Here is a 21,840-nt window from a genome sequence, read left to right on the forward strand (position 1 = left end):
AACTGTGATCAGGAATAATTTATCAAGTCTGAGAAAAGTATAGATTACATATAGCTTTTATGGCCTTTAAAATACTGCATTTCCTCAGATGCAGAATTGAGGCTAACTCCAAAATGAAGTAAATCTTAATCAGTGTAATTTTCATCATAGAGAGATGAGATCCAATCAGAACAAAATAAATTGTGTAGAAAGCCACGGATGATATAATCTGAAGTAATCTCCTTGTACAGTAATGTTCGATGTACCTCTATAATCCTTCTCTGCACACTGGTACAACTCTTCAATTTTTCTGGAAAGGGTACAAGTTCCTGTTCCTCATGAAAATGTGACAAAATATCAACACTTGGGAGGAACAGAAAATTAAACATAAGGGCACATTTTACATTTGATGTAAGGAAATCCTATGATATTTAGCTGACTAAAACTAAAAGAATTCAGATGGCGAAAACCAAATCAAAATTTGCTGTCAAAATTAAAAATGATCTCAATAAATGTTGAAAAGTCCAACTTTACAGCAAAAATAAAAATCTCTATAGCCTAGTAAAAGCAACAATTTTGGTCCCATTTCAGATTTATGTTTCCAATACTATGAATTTCGAAGCAAAGGAAATAACTCAAAATAGCAGTGAAATCCTGAAAGTAGATTGAGTTGCAGATGTGCATACAGATGGGGTTGTGTGAATGTGAACTTGTAAAAGCCAAGTCAAGCAGTCATTAGCAGCTTCTAATAATGACAGTGATAGGAAGAAAGGCTGAGACACAGCAGGAGTCTACAGCTGTGGGAGAAAAAGCTCTGTTTCTCCTGAGGATGTGTTCGCTGCTGCTAATTAGTCAGAGAAACTTCCGGTAGCCATGCAGATGGATACACGGACTGGACAGAGCTTTTAAAGCAGCCTGGATAGAAGTAGATATAAGTGGGCTCAAGAAAGGCTCAGTGAAGCCCAGCGCCACTGCTCATTAAAACACAACACCAAATGTGAGGGTCTCAGGGGTCATTGAACTAGCCTGAAACCCCCTTTTTTTAATGTGAGGGAAAAACCATGAGACATTTGTTGTGAGAAAAAGCGGTGGAAATGAGAAGCAGAGCACACAAATCCCAGGGAGCTGTCACTCTTCATTAGCCGCCAGCCGGCTTCAGCTGGTCAGCGGAAGAGAGAAGAGAGCTACATCCATCAGCTAACATGTGTTAGCTTGCTACTGATTTCCCCCTCTCACAACCGCCTCCACCTTCTCTACACTTCCACCCCCTCTCAAGACCTGAGGGAACAAAAAGGAGCCTGTTAGTGGATGAGGTACACACCGGCGCCAGCTAACCTGCTAAGGGGGTCTGCAAGCTGAACCCCAGGGCTGGTCCCAGTCTCGCCTGATAATAGCTTGTACGGATACGATTCTGAACTGAGCTTTCTCTGGGTGCTCTCAGTGGTTCCAGTCATTCATTGTATAAAACACCCTCTCTGTTAATCAAAGTTTCCTCACTCCATCCTCAGCGACAACTTTATTTTTCCTGCAGTGTCCTTCTTCAGCAGACCGACGACGGCCACCGTGCATAACATAATTAGTCAGCGCTTGTATTCACAAGTCGGAATGTTTTATGGATTAAGTGATGCTAATGAAAAATGTTAAGATGGTTTTGCCACACCATTAGCATGCAGACAATGGGCCGTGTTGAGCGCATGCCATATTCTGCGTGGCCCCAGAAGCCCCTGGCACCCCAGCACCAGAGCCCAGGGGCAACGGCAGCATGAGAATGAAGTGCAGTCCAGGCTTGAGGGAACTGGGGATGCATACAGAAGAGAGGCCTCACACAAAGTGACAAAAGAGCCTGAGGGTTTTTTCCTCTCTCCATCAGTCCTACCATCTTTCTTCCACATGAATGATCCTCATCAGTCAAATGCTGAATGATACTGTTGGATACTCAGCTACTTATTTTTTGACTTTTAAGCCTGCACAATATTTCATGTGTTTCACAAAATCTTTATAATGATCTGTGTTTCTGTTACCTGTTTACCTCAGTGTTTTTGAATATTGACAGTGCTGTCATTGTGCACTTACACTTGATCTTTCTTTCATTCCATCCCGTTTTATATTAGAGCACGGTTTTTACTTCCCGGCTTCCCCACCCTCATTAGTGTGTGAGTTCACCTGCTTGTGATTACTGCTCTCTCTCTCTCTCTCTCTCTCTCTCTCTCTCTCTCTCTCTAGCCTTTTTCCACAAATTTTCTTTTTAACTAGACTGGTCTTAATTTTTTTAATCTGAGAAAAATGAATACCAAAAGCACTGCTTTTTATAATCGTGAATTAGTATACTCTCAGAAAATAAAACATTTTTTTGACTGACTCTATCTACCGTTTATGCCCCAGAACAGAAGCGACTCCACACCATATCTCATTAGTACCACTGTTTTCAGTATCCTAGTCCTAATTCTACCATAGACCTGCTTAAGATAGTCACAGTCTAAAGGGTCTTTCAGATTCCAGTTGTTATGGTCCTGTAAAGAATTGTGTCATATTTTTTGTATCCCTTATTTAATGTAAAACTACATTCTCCAACATTCTTGGTAGTATATGCTTTCGATGTTTAAAGACCTCTTATTAGACATACTGGGATTTACAGCATGCTAATCACTGATAATGACTGGTGTTGGGGAAGGGGAAACCAGTGCACCTTGACCTTCTCATTTGACGTGTTTCTCCCTGTTCACATACCAGACCAGGTGCTGGTATCAGGTATCAGGCTGGACTCATACCAACAGGCAGACTGACAAGTGGATCAAACGCAGCTCTGCGGCTGGACTAATATAGATTGAATGAGTTTTGTGTGGGCGCTGTAGTGTTAGCCCATTTCACGATCCCTGCATCAAAGGCAGGGATACGCGTGTGATGGATGGCTGATGAAGGAGTGTTGCTTGGGGATTTGGATTGTTCACAGTGTCTGGAAGGCACAGAGATTTTGTTTACCCTGCAAAGAGTAATCTCCACTGCAAGGGCTGATAAATTGCCTTTATGTATACTTTAAAAAAAAAAAAAGTATTTCCAAACCTGAAGCATACCTAGTTAAAAGTTTCATTCTCAAAGATTTATAAAAATAAATTCTTTGCAATCTGATACATTTTTGAGCATATCAAGAAAGAGGTCCAAAGGTATAAAAAAAAATGCACAAGAACAAGTGTTTGTATAACACCTATTAGTGATTGCCACACTTCAAGGCAGTGCTGAACAGAGTAATTTAGAAAATTCACAGAGAGAAGGACAGATTACAGGACTGTGTCAATTAGAAAAAGAACAAATCAGAGGAAAATGCTAGGCCCCAGAATTGACTGCATTGATACCTGTGATGGTTTCTGCAATGACAGGGTCTAATGGGGCTCCCCTGTACACCCCGTATACAATAGCTCTGTACCAGGTGGTGGGGTAGAGGCCGGTGATGGCGAGGCTGCGAGCATCAGCGGGCACAGTGTGATTTTGCCACTCAGCGTCCGTCTCTGCATCAGTTACCGTGATCAGAAAAGACTCAAAAGCCCCATCGTCGGCAAACCAGGACAAGAGGAAGCTGTCCCACGTTACATCGCTGATTGTAACGTTGGTCACCACGGGCTTCTCCTCCTCTGGGTGATGACAAACACATCAACAAAAGGTTAGACCAATTCATATGGCAAAGCCGATGGTCAACTCATTTGCACACTTCTAACTGCTTAATATCCACGAGGTCACCGGTGAACTCTTTAGGGGTAGGGTTAAGCTTGCTTTTCAAGGGCTAGATAATCCCATAAAGAATGATCACTGCCAACCTGGTGGATGTTAAGATGATAGAAAATACATCTGGCTTCATATATTGGTCAAACCTTAAAACACAAACATACAAGTGCTGATCAAAACATTCGAGGAATAGTGCTATGAAAATAAAGAACAGCTGTTTTTTTTAATCTCTCACTGGAAGTCACACAGTTTCTCTGTACTTACTGTATGACCATGCGATCTAACCTGGATTTCCTTCAGTCAGTGATATGCTACTAGGATGTACCAATATGCTGCTTGTAATTTCATTTATTAATGTTTCAAATACTTGTATTTAAAAAATATGTATGCAATTGAGAGCTAGTGCAAACTGGCCCCCAAAAATAATAATAATCAGAGCTGAGGTCATTTGAATTAATTAGACTATATTTTTTAATGAAGATTATTGAAGTGAAGATTATTTTTAGGAATGTATCTCCTTTCATGAATGTATCTGATTATGTGTATTATTTGTAATTCGTTGTCATTATGTATCTATATTGTATTTTAGTTTTATGTGGTTGAATATTAGAATATTTTATTTGTGTATGGTGGATGTGAAAAACCCAACAAGGGACACGAGTTGGAAATCAACCTCTTTGTGCAAATTACCAGTGTCACGCTTTGTACTCCTTAAGATGAATTATTCCTATCAAATAAATAGAGATCTGTAAATTTTTTTGTGGGTATGCCAATTTCTGGAAGTTTTTGATCACACGATGGACACACATTTTGAAATTTTTTTAGGTTCTTTTGGAACATTTTCTGTTGACAAAAACTCACAACAATGTAGATGTGAAACATATAACAACCAACAAAGAACTATATAATCACATGTAGGGGGAAAGACAATTCTCCAGCACTCAGTAATTTCATTTCACCGTCAGGAGAAAGGAGAAAAGGTCCAGAATGGAAATATTCTCATATTTCCACTACAAAAGACCAGAGAGAACAAATAGCCCCATTATCATTGTCTACCTATAGCCATCTACTCTATATTACCATATCAGTGGAAGACATAAAGATAGAGAGCAGTTGGCAGATATGCTGATGCAGCTTGTGTGCATTAATGGCTGTGAATGAGCCATTAACATTTGAAGGTGCAGCGGAGCCCGGCCAGTGCGGCAGAAGTACGCTGTCCACTTCAAACCTACGGGGAGGCCATGCAGAGCCATGAACAGCCTGTAATTGTAGTCCATTGTGTGTGCAAGCATTCACAGAGTAGATTAGAAAGAGATGGAGATAGATGGCTCAGGTAAACATCAAGGCTCCCATTATCCTCTTTCACTGTGCGGCACAACAGAGAGTAAATGGGATGGTAGACAATAGGAATGTAAGGTGGGGGTTGGTTGGAATCAGCTGATCATTGATTACCGAAAGCTCAGACTGACAAGGAAAATGCATGACCATTTTCTGTGCCTACAGTATAAAGAGAGATTGAGTCTTTTGTTTTTTGGAAATACCCTAATCTTTTCTTTAATTTTCCTTATATAGCAATCATATGAATTACATCAAAGCATGTAATCGACATGCTGGTCCACCATGTCCATTTCACGCTTTGCCTCTCTAAAGCATGAAATGGACATATAAATATGTACATATTTTGTTGTGATACTGGATTGAGCAATGAAAAGCAGAGAGTGATTTAAGTGATTTCTAACATACATCTATAATTGTCAATCAATTTTCCTGTAGACTCCTGGTGAAGCATAGGGCCGCACATCTATAATTGTAAGTAGATATAATTTTGGAATTTGTCGACTCTGTTAAATAATAGATGATAAATATATAGAAAAACAAAACCATACACTGTAAATCAGTAAAACCCTTGGAAATATCCCTATGACCACATAAGCTTCGGTTGCATTGCGGTGCTATATAAACCATTACAGAAATGCTTGTGTATTGCTTTTGAATGTGAAAGCAGAGGAGTTAATGCAGGAAAACCAAGAAGTGAACATTAGCTTTTCACTTAGTCACAATTCATCTGAGGTTAAAAAGAAAGAAAAAAGCTTAACTGGCCCTCACCATGGACTTTATATAAAAGATGGACATACCTTCAAGGTCTAATAATAAAATGCAAGGTACTAAAATCCAGCCCCCTACCTAACAATTATTAAATACAACATGATGCCTATTTTGTCAATTATGGTACAAACCAGAAGAAACTTGAAGGCAGGGTTTTCTTTAGGCCTCACCTGCCATGTGATTTTCTAGGTGTGCTGCATGCACTCTCCATGGAAAGTCCCAGTCAGATCTGTCCCTTGCTTGTGATGTCAGGTTTAAAAAAAAAGCTATGATGTCAAAGGCCAAAACTGTCAGGCCAAATCTTCAAAAACAGGACCTTACAAACCAACAGGTAACATCACTGTGGCTGCATCCATCTTTTATAAATTTCATGGCTGTCGTAATGTTAGTTAATGTGTTAAAATGTCATAGCAGTTAGTCGATTAGTTTAGCTGTGTCTGGCACATGGATTCCTTGGTGTTGATAAAAGGACCAAAAGTCTGTATTTAGATGGAGACACCATGGTTTCACAAAAGCTAACACCAGATACTCACCAAACACACGTTTAACTCTTCATAGGGCCCAAACCTTTAAATGCCAGGCAAGTAGCATATAAAGGTCCTGTTCAGTGATTCAGCCCAGGCTCACCGATATTTCTCTTCGCCCAGGCTCTAAAGTTGATCTCTAATCTTATTAGTTAGCCTAACTAACTATATATTTACTATAGTTAGCTAAAAATAAATTTCTTTTTAGCTAGCTTCTAAACTTAAACGTACGCTTTGTCTTTAACAGGGCAAAAAAATACTATTTAACTTAAAACAAACAGAAGGGGAAAAAAACTTTCCCATTAACTCAGTGAGATCTAGCCGCGATTTCAATATTTGGTTTAGCAAAGCGTGACTCTAAGATTTTAGTGTTTGTGCTGCTTTAAATTGAGATGAATGAAATTTCAATTTTCAACATATAAAACAAGCCTTTACAAAAATCTCTTTTAAGCTTGTTTGTCTTGTTTTGCATTTTATGTTTCTTCCCTACATAAGAATGTAGCAATGGCCACAGCAAGTCCTACAGAGATGCTGTTATAGCACTTCTACTCTATATGTATTAAATCTTAAAGGTCTAGTTAAAGTCTACTATAGAGGTGATGGGAATGTCTTTTTTTTCTCTTGAATTTGAGAGAACCCTTAAAATCTGCTCATGCGGTTGAAGATGTGTGCAATGACATTATCAAATGGTCCCCTAAGATATCACCTTCTTATATGGATATCTTCCATTTGATACTCATTCATCCTCAGTGTGTTAATTTAAAGAATGATAGTTGAACTTCTCCACCAGGCAGTGTCCAGACCTTACAGATCATGTCAATGCATGCAGGACATTGATCTTGCTTTATTCACAATGTTTTGCTTTCTCTTTCTGTTCTATTATGTTAGGTTGTTAATGCACCATGAATCAAATTTGATGGAAACAGTCACATATAAACTGACTTCTTGGCAGAATTTGCAGCAACTGCCAAAATCCAAATATGTCAACACTTTGTAAAAGGCTTTCAGGACAGCTGATTATAGGGTAACTCTGTGGGTTTAGTTTTCCTTTGTGCAAATATGCGCATATTCACGGAAGTCAGATATTGTGATCCAAACTCAGTCAGCTGATTAGTTTAAATTATGATAATCCTTGCCTGTGGCACCTGATTTCCCTATTTTTGTTTTTTTTTATTGCATAGTATCTAAATTTTATATCCTGCTTCTAAAATTATTTGGATTTTGAAAGGTGCATTTTGGTTTGCCACTATTTCCCTGCACACTTATCTGAAAGACTTGACATCAAATTCTTGATACTTTTTGATGACTGTAAGGTTCCCAGACTCCTCACTCCACCCCTCCTCTTTCCTTGAGCCCCTCCTGCAACAAGAGCATGATCTGTGTTTGCACTACGTGTTTGGATACGATAAAGGCTAAAGTATCAACCAGGCTGTGGATTAGAGGGCTGCTGATTTCAGAGACAATGTTTTAACAGAAGTCTCAGCATGTGGCCTTTTATCTGACAGACCCACAGTTCATCGTGGTCAAATCGCACAAACCCAGAGGGGAGCGGGGCTCACACCAACAATTATCACATGAATGAACATTGTGCATGGCGCACACATATCCATACAACCACCCCCCAACCCCACCCCAAGCCTCATGAACCTACCAATACACAACGCACATACTCCGGGGTTCACTCATATGTACTATTCATGACCACACAAACAAGTGAACATAAAGAGCACGGTGCAGCAGCCAATAACATATCAAAAAATATTTATTCCAATGGCTCACCTTTTCCCTCAAAGGTTATCAATTTTTGCCTGTTACTATGCATTTAATGAGCACTTGTTACATAACCAGAAGGTTTAACAGTGAAATATTTGCCTTGGAGGCTCTCAGACCACAGCATGAAAAATTTGCCACCATCACCTTATTTGCCTTTTCATCCAAGGAAAACTTGGAAAATAGAAAAAATAAACCCACAGTCTATCAATGGGGAAATGAGGAGTTTAAAACACTGAACTGAGAAGCAAACAATGGGTTCAATTCATTGCGTCAGTGTGGCTGCTGTAACGAATAATGAAATGTAAATAAACCTCTGGTCAATAAGAACTTCAGTGAGTCTGTCACGCATCGCCAGCTGAAACCAGGCAATAGAATTATGCAGACCAAGTCTCAGCTTAAGCTAAGAGCTGACTTAGTTCTAGTGGTATGCAGGTTCATTTTGTTTTTACCTGCTCAGATTTTAAGCTATTTTTGTGCGGTATTACATTATAAGCAATGTTGTGGAAGTGCTTTGGCCAAAACTAACCGCAGGGTTCACAAGTGCTAACAATTTGGAGACAGAGTATAATAAATGTGGAGTGGATGGTGGCAATGCTAATATAGGTTACATATCATTTCTTATCTGGGTATCTGAAAATGTTAAATGTTATCTCATTGGCAAAAATGCCAGCAGAAAAGCTATCAAGATTGCTCGGCTTCCTCTCTCGACGCTTTTTTCTTTTTTCTTTTTCTTTTTTCTTTTCTCTTTTCTTTCTACGTTTTTTTCTGCCAGACAATTCAGAAAACCTATAATGTCAAACAAACCACTCCTGCTTCACTAGAAACTTCTCTTTTCACATGTGTTCAGCCGTGCTGACCTGTGGGTGCTGAGATGGTGGCAGGTACGCTGCTTCTGCGGCCCCTCTCTGCACTGATGTTGATGGTATACAGCATACCGGGTGTCAGGCCCCTCAGGGTGTGAGTTTCAGAGCTGCCCGGGATCACTTCTTCAGCCCTGTGACCATCAGCGGAAATGTAAACCAGCCTGTAGGAGTCCAGTTTGGCAAAGGGACGCCTCCACTCCAGCATCATAGTAGTCTCGGTCATCTCTGTTACAGTCAGGTCTTTGGGAGCATCGAGGGCTGATGGTGTGTGAAAGAGGGGAGGTATTACACTGAAGGCCTTTTTTCAACAGTTGCATTTTCCTGTTTAGATTTGTTTTGCTGCCTTACTGATGCTTACTGACGTCCACTACTATACTAGTTAATAAAACATCATTTGATGGCATGCCAAAGCAATATGTTATCGTGGTTAGATCTGATTTGAAAGAACTGATCAGAGCAGTGAAACAAGAGGGCAGAATTATCGAGAGGTAATAGATTCTGAAGGAATAAAGCTTGGTGCACAATTATAGTCAAGAAACACTGATTATTTAGTCTCCAAACTATTGTTATACTATAGGATACCCATCAGAAAAGTTGTAAGACTATCTATCCATTATAACATTAACTGCTAACTGTCGCATTCAGAAAAAAAGAAATTTATAGATATTCCAGCATGAGGCCACAAAATTCTAGGAAGACAAATGATTTAACTTCTCGATTAGTGCTAATAAGATATATTAGTAAATGTAACAGCTATAGACCAACTTAGGCCCAGTGGGCCATCTGGCTTTAAAACCTGTTCTAATATTCTGTCTATAGGATCAAATAAATAGCAAATGAATGTCAATCAATTTGAAAAATCTGTTGAAAATTCAGCAATTCTAAAGACTTTAAAAATGGACGCACCTCCTGTCTACATTAGCATGCATAAGAAAAGGTGACTGTCTCATAACGATATGGCAGATTTTACAATAAAGCAGACGATTCAGCCGTGAGGGAATAAAGCCAAAAACATTCATATGAATATTGAGGAGTGGTGGGTGCCACCCTGACTTCTCTCACTACTGTAAACTTCGAACCAAAACTTGAGCCTTGTCCAAAAAATGAACGTTTCTTTTTAAATATCAATTTGTAGAATTAGCATATAAATTCTATCAGTGTAGCAGGAATCACAAAAGGATATCTTGTCTCTGAAAAAAAAACCCCGTTACATATAGAACATGATTATTAAAAACAGTGTGTCAGTGTCAGCATCTCACCGGTCACAGCATTGGCCGTCGTGGGCAGACTCTCCCTCTCATCTTTCACTGCCGTCACACCCATCCCATACTCCGTGCCGGGTCTCAGGCCTACAGAACAGGGTAACATTAAAAACACTGATACGGAAATAAAAAGCTATGTCATGTTTTGCGTGTTCACATCCACTGAGGTGTCAACAAATGAACGACGGGGAGCCTCTGTAGTCAAGTGGCCAGCTGTTTCAGCTAATGGCTCCAATGCCTATGGCAAATGCACAAAAAAACACTCTCTTGTGGCTTTATTGCACAATAGATTGCAGCCTAATTGCATTTCATGGTAAGCCTGCACTCGCTGCAGAACATCAGTGTTATATTTGCATTGATGGATCTATAGGGCCCTTGTTGCGGAGCAGAAACACTACTTGCTATGATATAGCAGGCTCCAGAGGCCCTTTAGTCTCTACAATTAAGCCCTCTCTGGGCCTGATCGCCTTTATTAACTCCCACAGAGGTCATCGCACACAGAGCCTTACAGCATGAAATTACACCTAATGCCCAGGAAACTCATTATCAATAAAATCACGAGCGTGAAGGCAATTACAGATAATAAGTGTGTGAAAGAAGTGCTGAGGTGTGTGTGGAGCAGAGGGGGGCGTCAGCTGAAAGGACACAGTGCTTTATTTTCATGAGCCGGGCCTCCCAAGGACAAAGAATGTGGCCAGACAAAGACACTACGAGCTTGTTTTGAGGGTCTTTTTTCTCATGGTTTCTAATCCTACCATGCTGAATGCACAGTGTAGAAACAAACAAACAAACAAACAATAAAAACAAAACTCATCCGCCTCAAAGCATAGCTTTTTAATGTCAGCAATGCAGAGAGATGAAAAACGTGCCTGCTATTCTTGTCTGAGCAAAGTCTCCCAGCGAAACAAGCGGCAATGTTTTCCAATTAATGTCTCAATGCCAAGCCCCTCCTGGGTGATTTTCTAATAAAGTGGGTCTTTTGTAGACAAGCAAACATTTCACAAAACAAAACAAAGAGAACCTGTCTTGGAAAATGAGCAGGCTGAAAATAACTCTAGCCATTTAACACAGAGTCCCACAAACGCTTGTCCCATGAATTTGGAAAATAAACACTTCACACTGTATCATTTAGTTTTCCACAGGGGCCTTTCAGCTGTGCCATTTGGATGCATAATACTAATGAGCCAAGATGATCACAAAGCAGCAAAACAAACCCTGAAAACAGCTGAGTGAAACAACTGGCAAGAAGTAACTACAAAATCCCTGATTAGACAAAACCTTTAGTACAGGTTAACAAAGATTTACTTATTCTCTTGATATAGCAGTTATATAAGATATTAAAGATATCATCTGGGTTAATGTGTTGTGGAAAAGTCCATGATGCCTTCTCCATAACTAAGGAACAATCACTGTAAGTCATGGCTTTGTTAATGGCTCGTTTTCCCTCTTTCAGCATGGTTTAGGAATAAGGATTAGGTTTTGTACTCCAAGTTATACATGTACTTTTAAGAAACTAGAATGAAACTTACAGTGATTTTGATACAGAGTTACAGATTTTGTATTTAACTGTCTTTTTTTTTTTTGGCTCTTTCAAATAGGTGAAATTTTTAGAAAAAGGGGTGGACATGAACTTAACCCAAACCCTACTGCTAACCCTAAATGGGTCACTTGTGACCTGGTGAGTATTAAACACTCACAGGTACACCTTGCTATACACAGCTGGCCTTCAGAAGTACCTCAATTCTTCATGGCACCGATTTAACAAAGCGCTGGAAAGATTCTTCAGAGATTTTGGAAAAATACTTTCATGACATCATCACCTAGTTGTTGGCTGCACATCTATGATAAGGAGTTCCCTTTCCGCCACATCCCAGCTCTATTGAAATTACATTTGGTGACAATGGAGCCCGTTTGAGTGAAGTGAACTTATTGTCATGTTCAAGAAACAAGTTTGAGAGGATTTGTGTTATCTTGCTGGCAGCAACCGTGAGAAAATGGGAACTCTATGGTCATAAATGAATAAATAGCTAAAGTCATACAACACTTTCTACTGTAAGACTTAGTCCCTCTGTCACATACACTTTCACAGTACTTTTGTCTTTATCTTTTATCTTTGCACACACTCTCATAGTCCGATGGATGCAAACAGAAGAATAAATGGATATTCAGCATGTTGACTGGAGTAGTTAGGTATCAATCCAATAATCTTCTAACCGATAGAAAACCTGCTCTGTGACGTAAGGCATAGCCACTATTGGTCAGCAACAACACGCAAGTATTTTATGGCTTAATTGGTACTAAGAGATCCAAATTGTGCTAAGAAACCACACATCACCACTAACTTGACCCAGTGATACAATGTGGTATGGATTTGTATTTTCATACTTAGAGGATGAGTGGTTTATTTGGGTAACTTTTGTCAGCTCAAAGCTGTGCGGGTCATTTTTCTCTGACCCCTGGCATCATCAAGGCATTTCCACCCAGAGGGGCTATGACTCAGTGGCCCACACACCTAAAGATCATTTTGTGGGAAAATCCCAGCAGATCAGCTGTTTCTGAAATACTCAGATCACCCCATCTAGCACCAACAATCATGTCACATTTAAAGTCTCTTCAGTCATCTTTCTTCCCCATTCAGATGCTCTGTTTCAACTACAGCAGCTAGTTGTGGGCATATGTACATGTGCAACTGCATGTTCCTGCTGAGGTGTATGGAAAAAAGTGCCCACTGAGTATATGATAGCACTAAGGTACTGAGAGCTTTACTATCAACTGAGGTTGATAGTTTCTGAGAAAAATAACCAATTTTAAGTCAAACAAAGGGTATCAAAACTTTGTTAATGGATAACAAAATGATCCTTTATAAGTCATTTTCAGGACAGCTGTATAATCTATCCTTTCAGCTGTAATTAACTACTATATCAAATCTGCAATAATGACTAATAAATCACTATCACTGTGTTATATTATAAACCTTTTACTTTTCTGCAAATGTCATCTACTCAGCTGTCAGGACCTTTCCAAATTCCCTTGTGTTTTTTTTAACTGATGTGTAGGAAGCTTGTCTTTGAATCATGCTTTAACTGAGCATATGACAGCACATTTCCCTGCTGGCCTCTCTTTAGTTGTGAATGTTAAAAAACAGACCTGATATGTTGGGCTTAGATATACACTTGTTGGGAGGCTTGTACTGCAGTTGCGTAATGTTCACATGTCTTTTCCACTCTGTGTGCATAAAGAGGTGTTACATGTAAAACACAGCAGAGAATCCCACACTAAGCTGAAATGAAACAAGTGCATATAAATTAGTTGAATAATATGGTGAACACCAGCTTTCTGCTGGCTTCCACCTCATGTAAGTAGAGTCATTGAGCTGCACCTGAATCACATCCTGTCCTTAATGCACTACCCTTACCGATGCAGTTTGCTAACCAAGCTTGCTAGCACTAGCTGCTAACTTACCACTCAACCTTCCCACCCATATATTGCTACCTTTGGTTCACAATGCCAACATGGTACGGGCAACAACGCTAAAGGCTTGAAAATCCAAGTTGACAAACCAGTGGTCATGCATAAACAGTTTATGGGCATAACGAAACAGGAAGAACAAGGTAGGTAGGCTTATATATAGCTAATCACTATAATTATTCTTTATCCATACCAATAAAATGGTTTATTAATAATTTCCTAACATTTTGCACATTAATTATAAGCAGATAAAAATTTACAGAAATTCCACAAAAATCTGTCATGCTACCATTTTCCAATTAACTGTTCTTTGTTAAGCCTTTATAAGCTACATAGACATCTAATATAATACAGCTAATATAGATTTATTTTTGAACAGCAGTATGTTATTTGGATAGATGTTTGTTTGTGATACAGAACCAGTGATCTTGGCCTGAGTGGAGTCCTTAGGTCCTGGGGGAAACAGCAGCTCTTCGTGCTCTCCACCAGACAGAGGTCCATACTTGATGCGGTAGTTGTCGACCTGAGCACGGCTGTTCTTCCACTCAAGAGTGATGCTCTCGTCTGTCAGCTCTACTGTCTGCAGGTCTCTGGGGGCGTCCAGGTCTACAATGCAGAAATATACTTTAGATAAATGTAACCTTACCCTGACCTAAACGTAAATGGATTTCTCATTTATGAATAAAGGAAAAACAAGAAGTTCCCTTTACACCAAAACCTCAAGTGATTGTTGGGGCTTTCTCACTAATATTTAAAGGTAAAGTGCCTTGAAGACATTTTTGTTGAATTATAGCTTTATTGTATGTTTTTTTTTTTTTTACAATAGTAGGCACATTATATAGATCCATTAGGCTAGTTGAGCAGAATTCTCTATTCCATGCATTAAGACAAATGATATGTTGTGCACCACATGTACTGTAAGACTTATTAGGAGTAGCAGTGCATTCCACATTCTTGGTCCTGGTTCTCTTGCATATATCGTTAATCTTTTTTGTACAATTTTAGGTTAATGTCAGTACTGGTAGAAGCCACACATATAATTATTTTATCATCATAGTATAAAATAGCAGTAATATATAATGGATAATAGCAGATTTCATGCATTAACTGAGGTCTAAATCATCATCAGCGATAACCCTGTGTCAGAATAACAATTTTATGTTCCTTTTTAACATTTATGCATTCCAAAAAAAAGGAAAAAAACTTGCATATCTAGCAGGTAGGGTCATCTTTAAACTTTGAAAGTCTGGACAGGGACCAACATACGATAGATACTGATCATTTTGAAATCAGCCTTTACTGTTTTACTGTTCCCTCAATTCTGCAATGAAATGATTCATCCATGGATGGATCGGCTACAAGAAAGAATCACATTGATATTAGAGTGTTGTATACTGTACAATTCTAATAGTGCAGTGGTAACTTTCATCGGGAACTCAATGGAATTGTGAAAGACAACATTGGAGACTAAGTCAGAGGCATTATTAAGTTTGGAATATCCAATGGTGATACACTGTCACCATTGCTGTTTTGCAAAGGCCTAAGCCTGCTAAGCTATCATATCACATAGAGCAGATACAGATATGGATTCAGGAGTAGAACGGCCATCCGCCACCTCCTGAGCATAGATGACGCAAGCACAAGCTCTAGGCACCAGATGCAGGCAGGAGTCTACCACAGCCAACACAGTCCAAGTTGCAGGCTGTACAAAAGTGCCCCAGAGACTTTCCAGCACATAGTAGCAAGACATAAGATACAAGCTGGGACAGTGTATACATATACTGAGAGGCACAACCAAGTGGCTGGGATAGTGTTCAGAAACATCTGTGTTACATATCGGTTAAAATTTCCCAAGTCCTGTTGTTCTCAGGCAACTGGGATAAGGTCCCATGGGACTTTAAATTCCAGAAAGACATAGTGGTGAGTTGACAAGGGGCAGGAGACTGCAGTTGTGATGAATGTGGGAATCCAAGCAGGGAGCAACATCAGGAAGAAGGAGGATGGAAAAATAAAGAAGTACCAGGGCCTGAGGAAGCAACTGGAGCAGATGTAGAAGGTAAAGTCCAAAGTGATCCCAGTGGTAATAGGAGCATCAGGATCTGTAACCACCAAAACTGGAAGAGTGGCTTCAGCAGCCTGCTGATCTCTTTGGTTATGATGTAAGGAAATGTTCTGGGCAGCACATGCAAATTTAAAAAAAATTAATGCATCATAAAAAACAAGGGATTTCACTTGGAAAAATTGTCAAATCTTTCAGGAGGTGATGTCAGAGAGTGGAAAACACAAAGGAAGTTTTTTTCTGGTAAAGCTGTTAATAATAATTGTTAATGCAATGGGCAGTTGTAATTCTTTAAAACTGTATGCCTACAACAATACGAAGCTCCCTCCATGTTATTTTTGGTAAACATTCTTTCTGACAAAATGAAGAACTGCTGTACTAATTCACGAACAAGAATTATTTTTGTGTTATAGGCGCACACAGAGTATTCAATACTGAAGTCTACCTGGAGGGGGAGGGGCATCAAACCAAATAATGACAGGTGTTACCTGTAAGGAAGGACTCGTAGATGGGAATGCTGGTCCCTTCTCCCCGCCGCGCTGTCAGAGACACCTCGTACTCTGTGTCAGGGGTGAGGTTTCCCAGATGGTACTGGGTGTCAGCAGAGGTCAGCTCCACCAAAGTGCGATCGGCGGAGTTCAAGCTAGGTCCGTAGGAGATGGTGACCCCATCCACCTCAGCCACGGGCTGGAACCAGGTCACCAGCGCAGTGGTGTCAGTCACATCACGAACATTCACCTGGCTTGGGCCATCGATCACTGAAGAAGAGGTAACGATGTCATTAGCAAAACTCAGTTGCTGTGTGCCACATATGAGGTATTAGGTGCCACATATGAGGTATAACAACTTGGACGATGTCCTAACTTGAATCACCTGACATTTTCCTGAGTTAAAATGTAAAAACAGCATTTGTGTTCAGCAAGAATTTGTATATGAGCAGAAAAAGAAATTTTTTATGCCGGTCATATCTTGCCTATTCATAAGTTGCTGACCACAGACCTTGAAAAGAGGGATATCATCATTTCAGTAATGCAGGTGCTGAAAATGTGTCAGCCTGTTTGCATTAATAGTTTATTCAAACTATCAATTCCCAGCTCCATGAAGGGTGCCTTTTCACTGCTGCTCAAATTGATTTGTCACACGTAAGCAAGTTTAGGAAAGTCAAGCCGCTGTGTGGGGCTGATAAAATGAAAAATCTGCATTTGAGCTTAATACTGATTTGTCTTCTAAGGAGACTGTGAAAGTGTCGTTTGAGTGTCATGGTACTATTCTTCTGGGAGGCAGCTGCCCTCTGAGTCTGACTGCTTGACTGACTGGTGCCTCCTACACATGGTGGGTTAGGTAGGAAGGGGAAACAGAGAGGGGAGAGCTGAGCGATACACTTCATACAATTAGCCCTTCAGCATGCAAATCCCAGAGTATGGCCTGCAAGCTGGCATAATGGGAGACATTAAGAGAGCCTGAATGACAAGAAGAACACCAGACCTCATAATCCATGTGGTGTTTAACACATGTATGCTTAAGAAAATGTAAGACATATAAAACATGCATTACATTTTATATTGTATGTGTGTGTATGTGTGTGTGTGTGTCAAAAAGCTTTTTAAATATATCAGTTGAAAAAAATGTCATATGCAGAAATGTATTCATTCATTCATTTATTTACTTCACCAGTTATCCTGTTCAAGGTCCCAGGAGCCCATCTCAGCTCTGATAGGGTGAGGGGCTATACCTGCCCCCCCTTCAACAAGGTGTTTATACAGAAAATGTAAACACAGAGAAACAGCTACAGTATTTTACTCTCTTCTAAGGGTATAAAATGCCTATCTGGGCTTATATCTTAATGGTAGCACAAAATGAAGCACATAGGCTAACCCATAGGAGGCTCCACGTACGTACCTCAAAGAACAATACTGTTTTTGGAAGTTGGAAGATCTGACCTGATTTTCATACATTTGTACACTGTTATACAGAAAGTATTGATACACAATATTTAACATTTGATGTTTCTGTTGCCTTTTGTTTTTTGTTTTTTTGTTTTTTTTAAACTCGGTACTGTTAGATAACAGTGATAACAGTGAAATCTGCATTCTCTATTTACCCAGTGAAACCAGATACATCCAGGTCTGAAGTAAAATTCATTTGCAGCAGCTGAAGTTAAATAACGAGAAGTGCCAGTTTTAGGTGTTTTTTCCCTTCTTATGCACATAAAAATGTTCCCCATATTCCCCAGTCAGGACACCTTAAAACTCACTGTTGGTTGCTGCTGATGAAGTTACAGTTAAAACCCTGTTTCCTCATTTTACATGATCCTCAGGCCTGAACCCTTCAGAGTGGTAGAAGCCTTTTGGGCTTTTAGCTAGATAAAGTCAATAAAGCAGACATCTGAAAATCCATATCACATTTTACTGCCCGTACTAAACCACAGCAGTGTAATGCTATCGAATGAGCAAACCACTTGATGCTGACATGTCAGGGTATTTCCAGTATATTCTGACTACACGACAGATAACCCAGGAACAAATGAACGTATATTGAAAAGTAACAACTTGCATTTAACTATGACAACTATAAATGACAATTGTGATTCCTATTTCTGTATATGACACTGTCTGTGTTTTTTTAGGACTAAATGTTAAAAAAATTGCCCAGGCTTAAAATACAAAAAGTATTTAGAAATTAAAATACATAAACATATTTCAGCTGAGATAAATCTTTTTTATGCCAATTGGCTTCAGAAAATCCTGATATGATATGAATGACAAAAGTAATGTATGCTATATGTGCACATGTTTAAAAAGCAAGACCATAAATATAGAGGTTAGGGTCTGTTCAGTATGGTTAATGGTTAATGCTTTTCTTTTTTTAAATACATAGAGGATGCTGTTATAAAATAAAAAAACAAATCAGCCAGTATAAATGTGGAGACTCACTTGTGACGACATTCTTGGAGGCTGGCGGTCCACGTTTGTTGTTCTTCACCACCTCCAGTTTGACCTCGTACTCCTGGCCTGGACCCAGGCCCGATTGCTCAAAGGTGGTCTCCGGTCGGCCCAGGGAGTTCAGAATCTCACCGTCTTCCTCTTTCTGCCAGCACCAACAAAAAAAAAACAAAACAACAAAAACCCCCACCAATCAGCACCCACTACAAAGACTTGTCCTGGCATCATGCGTAAAGCGAAAGAGGGGAAAATAAACCAGTCCGATCATACATAAAAGCATTCTGGGTGGCAACTGAATTTAAGAGTTGACAGGGAATTTGGTTTAATAGTATTGAACAAGTCCAAGTAGCCCTGTTTGGAAAGGTTTTATTTTCCTCTAAAAGGAAAATAAAGTGTTAAACAGAGACATTCACTCTGTGCTTTATGGTCACTGGAGCTGTCAGGACTTGCTCACAGTTTTAACTGCTGTGTTTTTGTCTTCTGGCGTGGCTATAGCATTTTTGAGGAAGATTCTAAACTCCATCCTCAAATATGCACATTAATGCACTTAATGATTGGTTTCCCCTGGTGGAAAGTATAAATAATTGCTTAACTACTACGTGGAACACATGAGGTCAGGTAGCAGAACTAACCGTGTTTCTGAAGATGAGGTTCCAGCCATCGAAAGCAATGTCCAATGGATCCCACTGCACCTCCACAGAAGTATCCCGCACTGACTTGAACTTGAGACCCTCAGGCTCAGGAAGATCTGTGAGGGGAAATATGATAACACTCTTACAATTTTTCATCTACATTTATACTAAAATATGCATTTAGAATCTTACACTTACATGTTGCCACCCTAGCAGTGACGGGAACACTCCTCTTATTGCTGAGCACAGCATAGACACTGATCAGGTATTCCACTCCAGGCTCAAGCTCCCTAATAGTGGCCTTCTTGTGGTCCCCAGGTACCCTCATGTCCAACTCTAAGCCTCCAGAGGCCGTGGGCACATAGGTGATTAGGTATTCTGTCACACGCATCTCATTTTCCCAGGATACGTCTACTGTCTCTGGGGTGACCTCCACCACTGTCAGGTCCTTAGGTGGCGACACTGCAGAGAAACATTGAAAATCACTGATCTGCATCAACGCTGAAAACATGCTGACCTCCAAAGTCTTTTTGTTATGTTACTCCTCACTGTCTGCCATGCTATTTGTGGGTGTGACAAACACAGTGTAAAGTGCTCTGTGGAACGAATAACTTTAACCTCTTTATATCCACGTGGATACTGGTGGCTCACAGCGGAGTGGCTGTAGCTCAGAGGTAGAAAAGGTCATCTACTAATTGGAAGGTGGTAGGATCCCTGGCTGCTCCAGTCTGCATGCCTATGTATCCCTGGGCAAGATACTCAATCCCAAGTTTCTCTCCAGTATGTTCATCAGAGGATAAATGTGGGTAAGTGTTAGATAGCAAGGTGTAGAAAAAGGTTGTATGTATTGGCAAATAAGGATGTTGTATAGAGTGCTTTGACTACTCCAGTAAGCTAAAAGGCGCTATATAAGAACCAGTCCATCTACCGTTTCACCTAGAGCTTAGTTTGGTTTGGGTAATGTATATATTACCACCATAATGTGACACTTCATTTGATACACCATGTTCTAGTTTTTTTTAAATGTACCTATGTAGCATTTGAAACAAAACCCAAACCTAGCGGGGATGCTGGGGATCAGAGAATTAGTTGGCTAGTCAGTTAAAAATATTCTGTAGTATAATATTATATAATAAGCTCAAGTTATTCATGCCTAGGTATTAGCTAATGAATACCTGTTATCTATTGCCTTCTTCTCCATAGTGTGTATGTAATCAAAGTAAATATCCATTATCTGCTACCCTTAATTATGTTCTACTGCACTACAAGTTATTAACGTAGTTTTAAAAAGAACAAAGAAAACAAAATGAATATATACAAAATACAATACTGTTCCATTATAAGTAAATAATGCCCAGAGAGTGAGCTTTACATTCTTGGAATGCTTCACCTTTGGATTTTGCAGAGTTTGTATTCTTGTTTTTATTTCCATGATTCCATTCTGAGGTTTTTCAGTTTTAGTTATGCCTATTTTGTAATCCACAAGAATTGTTATTATTTCTAAGTTATTTACTAAGTTTCAGTCATCCCGCCTCTCCTGTCTTCCCTGTGTCTTGTTGTTAAGTCTTTGTCATGGTGTTAGATGTTCCATAGTTTAGTTACTTCCTGTTTTATTTTGATATTCTCTTCACTCGTGTTTGTTGTATTTAGTCTTGATGTCCCTAATTACTTTCTGCTGTATACTCTGGTGTTTTCCATTTCTTTCCTTAACTCTGTGTGTATTTAAGTCATTTGTATGCCTTAGTCCTTTGTTGTGTTGTACTGTTTATCTGCCTGTGTTATCCCTGATTTGTTCCATTTTGGCTTTATGCATTTTGTTTTCCCCTGATTTTGGACTTTCAGTCTCACCTTAATAAAAGCTTGTTTTTTGTTACTTTTTAAAAAGTTCTAAACATGAAACTTAGGAAGTTTTTATTAAAGTATTTACTGCCTGGCCTAAACAGATGAACATAAGTAAAAGGTAACACCAGCATACAGTTGATACGTTTTCCTCATACCTCTCTTTCTCGTCTTTCTTTTTTACTTTTCACACAGGGTATTGTGTATTTCACTCTTACAGTTCTTGTACATTTTTCCTTTTTTGTTTCCCAAATCTGAAAAAATTCAAATACTAGCCCTCTATGTTTTGGAGACAGGCAAAAAGGACTGCTTTGGAGAAAAAAGAAATAGCTTTTGGTCCTTGTCAGAAAAACTTTTTTCCATCCAATGGTTAGGGTTATTATGGTATTTCATTATTTAAATTTATAGCATTATTGAATTCAAATATACAAGCTTGCTGCCTATTTTGCGATAATGTAAGTTGTGGTGTAACCAGAGCTCTTTAGAACTTTAAATACTGTCTCTGTGCAAATTCAAGCTTCACCACTAAAGAGCTGATTTTTAACCAGCAGCTTCCAAAACCGCATTTAAACATTTTTCCATGTGACTTTATATTAGCTTGGGAAAAGTTAGGTAAGTTGATTGTAATGAGAAATCATCATCCACAAATCGAAAATGACATACTTGCCAATGTAAA

The 21,840-nt window shown here is 39.3% G+C and overlaps 1 protein-coding gene across 3 annotated transcripts in view; it reads right to left on the bottom strand.

Moving 5' to 3' along the window:
• Positions 1–21,840, bottom strand: part of tncb (tenascin Cb) — a 61,703-nt gene that overhangs the window by 15,322 nt on the left and 24,541 nt on the right. For 2 of the 3 annotated variants that reach the window (XM_080309228.1, XM_026187450.2), the window contains exons 4-11: positions 19,524–19,787; positions 19,326–19,441; positions 18,685–18,838; positions 16,240–16,509; positions 14,113–14,298; positions 10,222–10,311; positions 8,957–9,220; positions 3,330–3,605 (exon numbers count right to left, since the gene is read on the bottom strand). In XM_080309228.1, the coding sequence (XP_080165354.1) occupies positions 3,330–3,605; positions 8,957–9,220; positions 10,222–10,311; positions 14,113–14,298; positions 16,240–16,509; positions 18,685–18,838; positions 19,326–19,441; positions 19,524–19,787 (1,620 nt within the window). The remainder of the gene's footprint in view (positions 1–3,329; positions 3,606–8,956; positions 9,221–10,221; positions 10,312–14,112; positions 14,299–16,239; positions 16,510–18,684; positions 18,839–19,325; positions 19,442–19,523; positions 19,788–21,840) is intronic. The other variant, XM_026187449.2, reaches the window with a different exon arrangement.

This window comes from Astatotilapia calliptera, chromosome 12 (assembly GCF_964374335.1).
Source record: "Astatotilapia calliptera chromosome 12, fAstCal68.1, whole genome shotgun sequence".
NCBI classification, from domain to species: Eukaryota; Metazoa; Chordata; class Actinopteri; order Cichliformes; family Cichlidae; genus Astatotilapia; species Astatotilapia calliptera.